The sequence below is a fragment of the Mirounga leonina genome, unplaced genomic scaffold (genome assembly GCF_011800145.1).
Source record: "Mirounga leonina isolate KUSES-001 unplaced genomic scaffold, KU_Mleo_1.0 Mir_174, whole genome shotgun sequence".
NCBI lineage: Eukaryota > Metazoa > Chordata > Mammalia > Carnivora > Phocidae > Mirounga > Mirounga leonina.
In genome coordinates, this window is record NW_023270451.1 from 66390406 (window position 1) to 66405410 (window position 15005).

At 39.4% G+C, this 15005-nt stretch overlaps 1 protein-coding gene and 1 pseudogene across 2 annotated transcripts in view; one reads left to right on the top strand and one right to left on the bottom strand.

Annotated features, from left to right (window-relative positions):
- GRM8 (glutamate metabotropic receptor 8) overlaps positions 1–15005 on the bottom strand; it is a 731836-nt gene that overhangs the window by 576079 nt on the left and 140752 nt on the right. For both annotated transcript variants that reach the window (XM_035021042.1, XM_035021041.1), the window contains exon 2: positions 13683–13899. In XM_035021042.1, coding sequence (XP_034876933.1) covers positions 13683–13899 — 217 coding nt within the window. The remainder of the gene's footprint in view (positions 1–13682; positions 13900–15005) is intronic.
- On the top strand, positions 2980–3228 carry LOC118021247 (annotated as a pseudogene).

Sequence of the window (15005 nt, forward strand, 5' to 3'; positions counted from 1 at the left end):
CAATCTGGGCATCAAACATGCTGTCATCTACTTAAGATACTGCTTCTGTTTCCCAACTTAAACCTGGCCTTGAACTCTGGTTTCCTAGTTCTCCTTCCTTCCCATGAAACTTCCTGTTGTAGAGCCATCCTGCTGCCCAGACCCCAAGTCTCCCAAATGCCAGAAGGTAGGATGTGATGCTGCATCCTGACCCTAGGCAGGGTGCACCCCCTTCCATGAGGACTGCTAGCCTGTCCACCTACCTACATCTTCCAAACTACCTCCTTCTGATATCCTGTCCCCAGGATGCACTCACCTGCTTTGTGCTCATTTATCTACTCACTCAACAAGCATTGTTAGAACCTCTTCTAGACCCACAGTACTATACAAGGATAAATAAGGTATGCTCTCTACCTCTGAAGGAAGACAAAGAAGTAATTAAAATACAAAGTGGTAAGATATCTATTTGTAAAGTACCTAGAAACTGACCAAGTGTTCATAGTGGCCCCTTCTACTTTGCCTTGACAAAACTTAGGTCAGGCTTCTCTCCTTCCTACGTGCCTCAGAACTCTGTCTGCCCCCAAATCTGAGCAAGCACTGAAAAATGGAACATGTCCCCTTATTAGTTTCCCCCGGGAATTGGCTGACCACAAGAGGACACTTTCCTATCAGACCTCACTAGTCATTTCCCCTTTGCTTGCCCAAACTTCCCTTTTAAAAATCTCCATTAAGCTTTTGCTTATTCCTCTCTACCCTGTAAAGAAAAGACTTTTTCCCCTTTGATTTTTTCATGTTTGCAGATTTCTGAGATAGGGGCATTCTCTATTACAATAGTCTGTCTTCTGAATAAAGTCTCTCCTTATCCACGTCTGGATTCGTTTTTATTTGACAGCACATGGAGAAGAGAACCCTAACTTAGCTGGGAGGAGGAGGAGGAGATCAGAGAAGACTTCTGGGAAAGAATCTGAGAACAGAAGAATACGGAAACATTAACCAGACCAATGTCGGGCAAGGCAGGAATTCCAGGCGTGCCACACGACAGGAAGTTCACGTTACTCACCTGGGAACATAATCTCTTGATCTATGCTCTGTAGGCCTGAATGGCACTCACCCCACTGGCACCTGGTGTTACTCCCAAACACCTGCCCTGGGGAGCGGGCCTGTCTCCTTCCTTGGTCCAGGCATATCCTTTTGCATACCCACACAAACACACACATGTGTACTTTTCCCCCAAACATATGTCCCTTCCCTCTCAGCATGCCATGGAAGCCTCCAGAACACTGAGGGGATCTAGTTATTGATGTGGCAGATGCAGGGCCCCTCTCCGCATTTTCATAGACTCTCAATCTCGGGCATCTCACACTGTTTTTGGCTCGGGCTGAGTTCCCATAGCCTAGAGATAGGAGACTAAAAGGACATGAGAAATGTAAAGACAGTAAGCTTAACTAGAAATCCCACAAGGGCAGGAACCAGGTCTGACTGGTCCAACACCATATCCATAACCTCCTAGGAACAGAGCCCACACACACAGTAGGTACTCAAGTATTTGTTGAATAAACTGTCACATCAGCTCACATGAATAATTCCACCGAATGCAGGATTCCTTCTGGCAATAGCATCATGCATAATTTTGAAGGGGAACACACTGGTTGTCCTTCACGAAATCAAACACAAAAGGCTGGCAATGTACTCAGTGCATCCCACTTTCCCTTAATAGTCCATTATGTGCATGCCAGCCGTGATACATGATGCAAATGTGGCCCCAGAGTCACATGGCCCTGAGTACCATGGCCTTGGAAGTGTATCTGAGCTGCTACAAGAGGCTTTTTTCCCTCTCTCTCTCATTGCTACAATGCCAGAAGATATGTTTAAATCGTTACTTAAAATTCCTTTCCCAACCAAACCTCTTCCCAGAGCTGTTAACAAGAAACAAAATGTGCTGACTTGAGTTTCACTTTCTCTCCTTTCCCCTCCCTTTCCCTTGTGGGGTCCCCAGTGAGTCATGGAATGGCTCTGGTCAGGTAACACTGAAAGAAGCCAAGAAAGAAGCCCAGTATCTGTCAAACATGCAGATGTTAGAGAACAAAGACTGTGCAGCATGGTTTTGCCAAGGGACAGAACCCCAGAAATAATTGGCACCTATTTCAACAAACTATTCATTTCATAGCCTTCTGATTGTACTATTCTTGAGCCATTTATTTTCAAGGAAACCATAATTAGTACTTAGTTGATAAGTAATAAACTGGGAAAACACACTCCTAATTCTCAGGCCAACCTTTTCAGGCCTACAAAAATGACATAAATGGATTCTGATGCTTCTTCATTTCTGCAGGAGGGTATTTTTATATTATGTTCTCCTATGGACACAGTGAAGTACAAATTGCACCTTAAAGCTCCCATCTAGTGCTACAGTTTCCAAACAGAATGGCTTTAATGAGGAAATTACTTTGGAAAAGGAAATAAAAGAATGTGATTTCTTTAGCACTAGGTAAAGGAGGAGAAGTGCATGCTTGTCATGACTCGGGCATTCAGTTTTGAGGCATGCAGAGACCAGCTGCAAGGACAAGGGGAAACAAGGTTGCTTAACCTGGTTATAAAAGCTGATGCCTCAGGAGAAACTGAGTAGCCCAATGCCCAGAATCCAAAGAACCAGGACTAATGTGGGTTCGATTCAGAAAGAACTCCATAAATCCATCAGCCATCGTTGGTGTTATGGATTGAACTGTACCAGAAAAACTCATATGATGACTCCTAGTAATTCAGAATGTTACTTTATTTTCATTGCAGATGTATTTAATTAAGGGTTGTTACAAATGTGATTAAGATGAGATCACACTCATATGAGGTCATCTAATATGAAGTCATATTAGATTAGGGTGGGCCCCTAATCCTATATGACTGGTGTCCTTATAGAAAAGGGAAATTTGGAGGGATTACTTAGTGCCAGGCCTTCCACGTTTGGTTTTTTCTTCTCCTGGACAGGAGGCCTCTGCCGCAACCATGTGACGCCAAACCATCGGTCAGGCCAAGAAGCATCCAAGCTTGATCCCCCTCTTCGTATTTATTGGGACAGGAGGTACTGGAGCAGCGCTGTATGTCTTGCACCTTGCATTGTTCAATCCAGATGTCAGTTGGGTTAGGAAGAATAACCCAGAACCCTGGAACAAACTGGGTCCCAATGATCAATACAAGTTCTACTCAGTGAATGTAGATTACAGCACACTGAAGAAAGAAGGTTCAGACCTCTAAATGAAATGTTTCACTACAAAGCTGCTTAGAATGAAGGTCTTCCAGAAGCCATCCACACAATTTTCCACTTATCCAGGAAATATTTCCCCTCTAAATGCACGAAATCATGTTGGTATATTGTGTTGGGGTTTACACTGAATAATAAATATCTGAAACTTGGAAAAAAAAAAAAAGAAGAAAGGGGAAATTTGGACACACACACACACACTCACACACAGAGTGAACACCCTGTGAAGATGAAAACAAAGATCAGAATGATAGGTCTACATGCCAAGGAACACCAAAGATTGCTAGCAAACCACCAGAAGCCAGGGGAGAGGGATAGAGCAAATACTCCTTTACAATGCACAAAAGGAACCAATCCTGCAGATACCTTGATCCAGGACTTGAGCCTAGACTGATGTTGTTTAAGCCACCCAGTTTGCTGTACTTTGTTATGGTAGCCCTAGAAAAGTAATATAGTTGGTGATGAGAGTTAGGTAGCAGGAAAAAATAACTCAAAACAGGGGCTGCCTACTAAAATGACAGATCCTGTCCCTTCCCAAGAATTTGCCTGGGAATCTCTGAAAAAGAACCTCACACCATCATCTGAGGCTAAGCTCTCTTATTCTAGGGATAGGACACTAAAAGGATGTGGGAGATGTAAAGGCAACAAGTCAGAGAGGGCCAGGACCCCAGGACATATCAGGGGCCCACTCCACAGGCAGGGCTGTGCTCAGCAACTTTATGTAGAGTCAGATTACAGCCACTGTGCAAGAATATAGGCAGGCCTGGACACCCCCACCCAATAAGGTGAGAGAGCTGACAAGGAATCGGCAGTGTGTCATGGCCCAAACCTCAGAGTTCAGAGTCGGGGGCAGAGCCCCATTCCCACAGATCCAGAGTGTGAGTCAAGGATGGGATAATACAGTAAGTTTGCAGTGACCTAGAGAGGGGATCAGGGCTCACCCTGGGACCACGAGGCACAGGGTCTATCATGGTCAAAACATTTCAAACCCTGGAAATTTGTGGGCTGAGGTTGAGGAAAACTGTTGGCCCTGGCTCAGACTCAGGAACTAAACAAAGATGAAAACACTGCCAAAGGCATAAGCGATGCTGGGAAGGAGTGATCAGGGAGAAGAGCTAATGTGAGAGGGCAAGTCATACATTTGTCCATCAGTGGATACACCAGAGTAATCGTCAATAGATCAAGAAATAAAAATGGTCAAAAAGCTATATACATTTTACAGCTGTTAAACATTTCACAAATAAGCACAACATTCATTACAAAGTTGGTATATTCCACACTCCATTCTTTGTGCTGCCTCTTATTCAGGGAACTATGTTTCTGTTGGAGTTATCTAAATATCACTTCCCATCACATGGTGCACTGTCTTTCAGCTTAAGTTTCACAGACTGCCACCCTCCACTGTGTTATGCCAGGTCTTTTTGTTACAGGAACTGCAGGAGGCCCTTTTTGGGGCAATGTGTTCTTGGGCAATGCCCAGAAATGATACCTCTGTTAAGGCAACAATCACATCCATCTGTAATGGTTTGCTTGCATCTCTGAGTCCTCTGATACACGGTGCCCAGCTAGGAAGCAGAAGCCATGATTCATCTCTATATCCTAAGCCTAGCACAAGCATGTCCTGATACAGGGTGTGTGCACAATAAATGCTAGCTGAATCGATTAATATTTAGGTTGAAAAAGGAAGAGAAAGAGAACAGGGTTCCAAGGCTGACTGATATTTAAGTAACTCAGGCATTCAACCATGTGCCAACACTATTCTAGGTAACAAATCAGTCAGGCTAAAAAATAGAAATAATAGGATTGGTCACTGCTAGGAGGTACGAAGCAAGATTTAGGAATAAGGAGCACTGGTGGCCTTTAATTGAGCACTTGTTTGGACCTCACTCTGCCTTCTTATTTGCTCATCAAGCAAACTGGATACAGGTTCAGGGCAATAAGACCCCTCCTTGGTTACCCACTGGTGAGAATGAACTCCTAACACAATACAGGCTAGCAATGATTGAGCATTTACCATGTGCCACACATTGTTATGTATGATCTCATTCACATCTTGCACAGTTGTTAAATACATTACACAGATGAAGAAATTGGGGCACAACAAGATTAAGTCACCCAAGGCCTCAGAGCTAGGATATGACAATTCTGGAACTCAAACCCAGCTCAAGAGAAGCATTTAATTACTCCCTAGCATTGTCTGACCTGAGAGCTTAGAGGTGGTCTCCACCTACAAACTATAGGCTTTGGTATTTGCCAGTAAGAAAAAACTGAATTCTAAGTGGCTCAACAGTATGGAAACCCCTGAAGTTTCCCACTTCGATTACACATTAGGAAAGAAAATGTATAAACCGTTGTTGGAAACATCTCTCCCTTTCAGATCCCAGAGCCTGAGCAAGCCTGACGTCTAGGCTTCCAATACCAACACAACCATGAATCTGGTGACAATGGTCATTTAACAGACATTCATAAAGCATCTGTTATGTGCCAGGCACTCTGCTGGATATTGGCATGGGGGTGGGTATGAGGTGGTGGGGGGGGGGTCTATCCCCCGAGAAAAACACAATCTGGGAGAAGATGGATACAGAGAGGTCAGGATTACAGTCAGAGTGCCAAGTGGTGCCAAGGGACCTACAGGAGCACATCCATGAAGACAAGGCAAGATATTCCAGACTTGTCCTGAAATCTCAACTCTTCTAAGTGGCAACTAAACAACCAGACCCAAGCAAAGACAACTGTCAGATGACACAATATTACTTATTGTGTCACCTGACAAGAATAAGACTTAGGGTAGAAGACTTACCATAGTGGTTATGGAGACTAATAAGGATAACAAAGAGGGGAAGGTGTCAGGAGCTTCACAAAATCCTCCTTTCTGATCTCCATGATCTCTTAGGAAGAACATAAATAAGTTTGAAGGTAATTAATGAATCAAGGCAAGCCCTCTCTGGCTATTTATCCTACACACCAGGCACTACATCTACTACCCTCATAATATGTAGATTTGCCACACACTGGGGGAAAAATCCATCTTATCCCCATTCCTTTCACTAGTAGTACTTGATATCAAATAGCATGTTAGAGTTTATGAATAACATTCATCAGCTTTATATCATTTAATGACCACTGAGGAGAGGGCTCCCATTTTTCAGACAAGAAAATTAATCCTCAAAGTCTCATAACTGAAGAAAAGAGATTTAAACAACTTCTTGACTCTAACGTGGGTTCCACTGCATCAAACTGCCATTGTTTCCGGAACACTTAACTACAGCATTAAGAATCATAGGTCTGAAAGCACTAATTGAATGTTGTTTGCTATTTCACATTAACAGCAGCTGCTGCTACTTAGCAGTTCCTAAGCCCTAAATATTAAGAAAGGCCAAGGTGAAAAACAGCTTTGAAATGATGCTCTATTTGATCAGGTTCTGCAGTAATTGTTAAAATCATATACACTTTCTTTGGATCCCTATAAAGCTTCTGCAGGATCACTGCACCTGCAGTTCCAATTTGCAATTTCCTCAGCCCTCCTTTGAAGTTATTCTTGCCAATTACCTGGTGTTACTATTAATTAAATGTGATTTGCAACTTAAAATTTGGCGTTATCAATGGAACTCAGCTGTAGGAATATAAAGTAAAATTTTCAATTGAATTTAAATGTTTCCTTTCATTTATAGTATTTTACAACATTAATACTTTTGTCAAATTGATTTTTGCCTGCTGGAAGTCATTTTTCCAAAGCAATGAACATCTGAGGGGAAAAGCTGTGCTTTATGTATTCCTTTCTTTCTGTCATTGAAAATACTTTGTTTTAATCTTGAAGTGAATCCATTTCAGCTAATAGAAACTTGGTTCTTGTTTATAATCCAAGAGGGAAAAAATGCTTTCTTTTAAAATGGTACTGACATAGTTTAAAAATATGATCAGTGGACACTTTTCAATTATATACTAGGAATGAAATCTCCCTGACTTTATTGCTTGACCCCCGCCAAAAAATAAATCACTATTGGCAAGTGTCAGTCATTTTATACACAAAAAAAAGAATTAATTAAATTGGTTTATTGCATTAACATTTCAAACAGATTGTGCCAGTCCAACGACCTCTGCAATCCCTTCCAATTCTGCGATTTTAAGATTCCAAACACATGTCAGACGATAGTTGGAAGCTTCCAGCATTTGCAAGTTAGAAAAAAAATTAGAAAAAAAAAGTCACATATGCTAGAAGATTTGACAGAATCAGGTCTATTCTGGCCCCTGTAATGTGTGCAATGATGACTCGCAGGCCTGTCATCTTCAATAAGCCATTCATAAACATGATGACTGATTAAAGGAGGTGTGTTGCCATACTGTACAAATCCACAGTGAAAAGATATAATGCTTTCACAAATTCCTTTTATCTTCAAAGATAAAGCTTTAGCTTTCTTGCCCCTTATAATGATAGTGGTAGCATTAACATTTATTATCCTGTCTTTTTAAAAATAATATAATAAGGTAAGACAAGTGAAAGCCTGTCTAAAGACTCAAGGAAGTCATTTGTTTGAGTCACAAGCTGCAAGCCCCAGAGTTTTTGATGGAAAAATGTAAGCATATACTATGAACCTCTTTATTACAATATCAATGAAAACATTGTATCAAATAATTAAAACAAGACAGAAATAGAGGACTCTGGTCCTAACAATTGAGGGTGTGCAACATGGATAAGTCTTAACAAACAGCAGCAACTGAGCTTATTCCCTTCCCTCAGGCCAAGAGAGCCCAAAAGGGAAAATAAAAATAAATTAGGCTCAATAGGACTCTTTGGATGTCTATAATTTTCCTGATGTCATTGAAAAGAGCAGCACCTTGGGATTACACAAAGCAGGGGGGTTGAACGGCCAGTTCACCACTGCACAGGGAGTGCCCACTGTGATCTTAACTACCTAGAAGCCTAGGAAAGCCAGACTTGGATCCCACCACCTACCCTAGTATGGAACCCTGAATCATCCATTAGGTCACTCCATCTACCCAAGTAGACAGGATAGGGAGGTTCAAATCCTGTAACATTCAAAAAGAAACTTCTGAACTGGTTTTGTTATAGCCTTCTCCATTTAACCAAATTTTTTCTACTTAGCACCCCTCTCATCTTCATTTCTAATCTATTATCCTCCTGGTCTACCTCCCATTCCTGTCACTGCTAGTTAGCTCCCTATGTACACCCATCTTCACTACTGTTGCCTGCTATGGGTATTAAATTTTGTCTCCCAACAAGGTATGTTGAAATTCTAAAACCGAGTACCTCAGAATGTGACCTTATATGGAAATAGGGTGATCACAAATGCAATTAAGATAAGGTCATACTGGAGTAAGGTGGGCCTTTAATCTAATATGATGGACATCCTTATAAGAGAAGACACAGACAGACACAAGAAAGGAGAAGACTGTGATATGATGACAGAGGCAGAGATTGGAGTGATGTCTCTACAAGCCAATGAACACCAAGGATGACTAGCAGAAACCGGAAGTTACAAAAGGAAAGGAAGGATTCCCCCCTACAGTTGTCAGAAGCAGCATGGCCCTGCTAACAACTTGATTTCAGATTTCTGGTCTCCAGAACTGTGAGACAATACATTCCTGTTGTTTTAAGCCATCTAGTTTGTGACATTTTATTATGGCAGCCCTAGGGAACTAATGCACCCCCTCAAGGACACTCCTTGATTCCTGCCACTGTACCACACATGTTCAGCTATGCTCTCTGGCAAAAGTTCCTGTTCTCCTATGAAAATCAGCTCAATATCCCTGAATTTTTCCTCAAGAACTCCTACCATCTCCCATCATGGAAATCTTCTTCAAAGGAGACTGAGAGTCCCCTCATAGCCACAAACCCATCAAGAGAAGATAACACTCTGCCATACTTACTCTTAGCTTTGATAAGTCTAGGCCATTATTCCCACACTTTTTTTCCATTTATATCAATTTTCCTCAGCTTTACTAAGATATAATTGACAAATGAAAATTGTATATACTTAAGGTGTACAACATGTTTTGAAATATGTATATACTGTGAAATGATTACCACAATCAAGCTAATTAACATATCCATCACTTCACATAGTTACTATTTGTGTGTGTGTGTGTAGTGAGAATACTTAAGATCAACTCCCTTTGCAAATTTCAAGTATACAATACAGTATTAACTGTAGTTACCATTCTATACATTCATCTTACTCATCTGGCATAACTGAAAGCTTGCACTCTTTGGCCAACATTTACCCATTTCTCCTACTCCCTAACCCCTGGAAACCACAATTCTACCCTCTGTTTTTATGGGTTCAACTTTTTCGGTACTATTTGTCTTTCCGTGTCTGGCTTATTTCACTTAGCATAATGTCCTCTAGGTTCATCTACTTTGTCACAAATGGCAGGATTTCTTTCTTAAGGCCAAATAATATTCTACTTACACATATTTTTTCAACCATTCATCCATCAATGGACACTTAGGTTGTTTCCATATCTTGGTTATTATGACTATTATGTGCCACAATGAATATGAGAGTACAGATATATCGTCAAGATACTGATTTCATTTTTTTTTCAGATATATACTCAGAAGTAGGGTTGCTGGATCATAAAGTAGTTCTATTTTTAATTTTTGAGTAACCTCCATATTATTTTCCATAATGACTGCACTAATTTACACTCCTACCAACAGTGTACAAGGGTTCCCTTTCCTCTACATCCTTACCAAGTCTTGTTATGATTTACCTTTACATAAAACTTCTCCCCCAAGAGTCTATCCTCAGCCCCTTTCAATCCTCACACTACATCTTCTACCTCAGCAATTACCTTTCCCACCTTAATTATCAATTTTGTGAGAATGAGCTTCAGGTCTATATCTCAGTTCCCCTCTCAGCTCTAGACAAACATTCTTTGCTGTTTTTCTCCTAAAAGATATGTATTGGTACCTACAATTTATTGTATTTGTAATCAAATACAATAACCACACTTCCCATCCAATCCCAAACCAACCTCTCCATTTTACTGACTCTTTTCTATTTGTGGCACTTGCATTCTCCTAATTGCCTAGGTTCAGAATTTCAAGTTCAACTTTAATTTTCTTCTTACCCTCAAGCTCTACTTCAAATCAATTCCTAAGTTCCATAGACCCCACCTCACAAATATCTCCTAAGTCTGTTCCCTCTTCCATTTCTATTGTCACTGCCCTATATCAAGCTAAGACTGCTATTGCAAAGGCCTCTCAACTGGTCTCCCCATCTTCCACTTCTCATTAATACAATCTTAAATACGTTCTGATAGATCCCTCTCTCTTGACAGTTTCCTTCATTGTGTAGAAGATGAATAAAATTACCTCTCTGGGAGGTGGAATACTCAACTATGCGTCCATATCAAACCTTCCAATTTTGTCTCCTATACATCATGACACAAAATATGCTCTAATCAAATTGTGCTATTTGCTGATCTCAAATGTTTTTGCCTTTAAAAAAAAAAAATCCTATAGTCAAGAATGCCTTGGGCTGATACTATAATAGCTAGGATATCAAGGGACTATTTGTCTTTATTTTATCAAGTAACTCCTGTCCTGCTCTCCCTAGAATGATCTTGGCTAGACAAGAGCCATCACAGACATCTGTCTGTGTTCATGACCATCATTCACTCATTTTCTTGATTCTCCAAGATTCACAGACACTTCCCCCAAGTCTCAGATTTGTTAAAATGAAAAATGTTCTAATCAAACCATACAAGCAATTATCACTAAACAGATTTTCACTTCCTTATCATTCCATTATAATCTGTCTGAATTAATCAGAGAGGAAACATTGGAAGCCTCAGTTTACACTGGAATTTCTTAGCAATCAATGTTTCTAAAGAGAGAAATTCAGAACAGAGTACAGGAAAATTTATAAGAATTGGGAAAATATATAATTTTATTAATAGGCAGACACTCCACAAAATGAATTTATACATCTCCTTCTCAGTCAAGATACTAAGATTTTTAAAAACACACTACTAACATGGTGACAGAAATGTCATCAATGTTGTAGTAAGAGAAGTGAATGTTACAGAACTAATGAATTTTCATCAGAGTCATCAGATCATTTCAGAATGGGTTAAGTTGCTACCATTTGCTATTCCCATTAATATCATTGTCATGTAAAAGGTTTAATTTTCAGCTATTTTTGTTCTAGATAAAAATCTTTGTCATTAAAATGAGGGATGGTTTTGATATTTAATATATTCCATGGCATACTCTAGTGTGGTACCAATTTGGCCTTTTCAGTATTCTGCATATTAAGTGACAATCCAGCCCTCCTCCATTCCCCAGATAAGTGAGAGCTGAAATAGAATGGACAGCCAATCAAGTCACAGAATACTGAAAGGATCAACATTGAAGAAATGTGTTGCTCTAATCAGGAGCATACACAAGGCACTAAAATTATTTTCTCCCATACTAATGACTAAGACAGAAACAGGAATAATGAACAGCACCATCTGAATCCTTTTATGTGACAGTATTACCAAAGTATAGCAATGCTCCCCAAAAGTGAAAACTAAGTATTTCTTTTTTTAGTCAAAAGAATAAAACTGCGATCTCACTTAACTTTTAGAACAATGCATTTTATCAGATTCTGCAACAACTGGCAAATTATGTCCTGTATTGAATTTTTCATAGCAATCTGTTTCATGCACACAATGTGACCTGTAGTTGAAGAATGTACAGTATCACTGCAAAAAACATATCATTTCAATACATACTCTATCAGTTTCCTTCTCTTGGTGAATTATCACTCTGGTGAGAACTGACATCAGCTGCTTAAATAATGCATCAACCCTGCTTCCAGAAGCTTTTGTTTTCATTTGAGTGGGCATTTCCTCTAAGAAAAACTTAGGATTCTTATGCAAGAAGATAATATAATTTGTCATATTTTAAAGTTTAATTGAATGTTTGAATCATTTTTATAGAAATAATGATGGAATTTAAAATTTCAAAGAGCAAAGAGTATGGTATCATGTACACTAACAACAGGTGTGGACAGTTCTTGAATTAAATCAATTGGGCGCCTGGGTGGCTCAGATGGTTAAGCGTCTGCCTTCAGCTCAGGTCATGATCCCAGGGTCCTGAGATCGAGTCCTGCATCGGGCTCCCTGCTAGGCGGGGAGCCTGCTTCTCCCTCTGCCTCTCTCTCTCTGTCTCTAATGAATAAATAAATAAAATCTTTATAAATAAATAAATAAATAAATAAATAAATAAATAAATAATCCCAATCTGTCCAACAACACCAGGCCTTTTCTACATTTTCCACAATAGCACAGCACTGGGATAAATGTTAAATATACTAACTGTTGTGTATAATAAATTTTCATGCCCTAGTAAATGAAGAAGAACAGATCCCAAGCATCTTCAAGTCTTTCAAGAGAAAACTTATTCCAATAATATAACTTTAGACTCCGTCATTGCTAATTCTAGATAAGCCCAAATCACTCCCATGACCTTTTCCTGAGCTGAAGCCTCCAAGAAAGGCAACAAATTATCAATATAATTTCTTCCTTCAAGTTCAAAATTACTCAAAAACAGCCAAGGGGCACTTTAATTTTTCCACAAAATATTATTATTACTCTTAGAGAAAAAATATGTACATCTTATTCAGTAATTCTTAATAAGAAAATTAGATTTGTTAAGTAACAATATGTCTCCTTTCACCCACTAAGTTATATTGTTGACCAGTCAGCAATAAGATTTGCACTTTAAGTTGTTTTTTTGTTTTGTTCTGATTTTTTCACATATTGGAATGGATTTACAACCTCATGGCTAAACATACACGTGGTAAAATGCCTGTAGAGATTTGGATAAGCACCTTTAAAAAAGCCCAGGACAGAGTTCATCAGCACCTTGTTCTAACCCAAATTTTACATACTGCCCTTCACTCCACTGTAAGCTACAGAGTATAAGGTAAGAATAAAAATGCAAAAAGTCAAATATGACAATAAGAATATTGCTAAAGTACAGCCTTGGGGGTTACTTCAGTATTGTTTTAAGATGATTACCAGTCTTAATCCCTCTAGTGTTGTATGTTAAATTCCACTGCCTTTTTTTTTTTAATTTAATGACTTGCTAATGTAAACTTCCACCTGGAACAATCAAATAGTATGTCATTTATTCAAATTTACAGTGGCTCTAATGTGCCAGCAAACTCCCTCATCAAAACAGACAACTTTAAAAAATGTTCGCCTGAGTCAGGAGCTCTATTTCCTAAATTAGCACCAAAATGTCACCTTGATAGACCATGAACAACAAAATCATTTATAATAAACCCAACTTCTCCCTAGAGTGGACAGCCTAGGTCATGCATCTGTAGGAGCTCTAATTATTCCACACAGATCAGAGAGCACTTGGAGAAGCTCAGACTTCCACAACTTGTCACCTCCAAATGCAGTCATCTGATAAATATATGCTTACCAATCTCCCTCGAGATCTGAGTGAAGGCCTCCACACCACTCTCTCCATAGTTGCCCTCAGAAGCCAGTGTTGACACATAATTCCACCCCAGTGCCGTGACAATGTCCACCATGGCTTGCGCTTGGTAGGAGTCAGGTGGGACTACCCGAGAGAAGAAGTCATACCTGGTGTTATCACTTAGCTCTGGGGCTGTGGATGCATAGCTGATTTGAGGTATCTGCAAAACAAGTGACAGATCATTTCAACCCATAAGGAATTTTGTCGAATGACGAGTTGTCACACAAGAGACTAAGTAGCCAAAGCTATACCAGTAACCTAGCCATATCAGCCTGAAGCCAAAATATGGTTTTGTGACCACCAATTTTATTTTATTTTTATTTAGTATTTTATAAAAGTCTGTAGGCTCACTTTCTTTCAAAACACATTTCTAAATAGCAAAAAAGAACCTAGTGTTGCTTCAGGCTGTGAAGCCAAAGCAAAACATTTGTGCTTTTTATTGCTTCTTTTTTATACCATAAATGATAAGTTCTGGCACAAAAATGAAGCCAAAATGAAGGTTTAATGCATACACACATCAGAAAAGGTCACCTCTGAAATTGTATTTGGCTTTAGGATATAAAGGCTACACAATCATGAACAGAGAATTTAATATGAGATTTTTTTACACTTGATACCATTTCAATCTTAAGATTACACTTTTGGTAAATTACTTTAAATATACAGTTTTACGAGTCTATTCACTGTTTATTGATATAATCATTGAGTGCCACAGAAAGATTTGGGAACAACCAACTATGTATCTTCTAATAAAAAGATCTTTCCAGCTGCCCACCCAAAAAAATTACAAAACGGGAATCTATACTATAATTTCTTTAGGAAAAGAGACAATTTTCTGTCACACATAGGGTGAATTGCCAGACTTTGAAAATTAGGAATCCTATGTCACTTTTCCTAAATAAATTCAAAGTAACAAATTAACTACATGCCACAATCTCCCCCTAAAAACCTTTTAAAATTTGTAAAAATTTTATACAAAAATGAGTAACATTTACTCATATATCCAAGCAAGGACTTTTACTCTACCAGTGAAAAGTGCTAGGATAGAAGAACACATGGATGCTAAAGAAGTACAGTGGAAGGACATTCAGGCTAGATGGGGCACAGACGATGCAAGAAATCTGGCAAGCAAGGTGAGGAAGGACATTTCAGCCACAAAGAACTACATGCCCAAAGGCATACAGTCAAGAAAGGGCATGGTAGATTCCAGGAATTGCAGCATTTCACATGGAGGGAATGTAGGATAGCAAGGGAGGAACTTCGGGA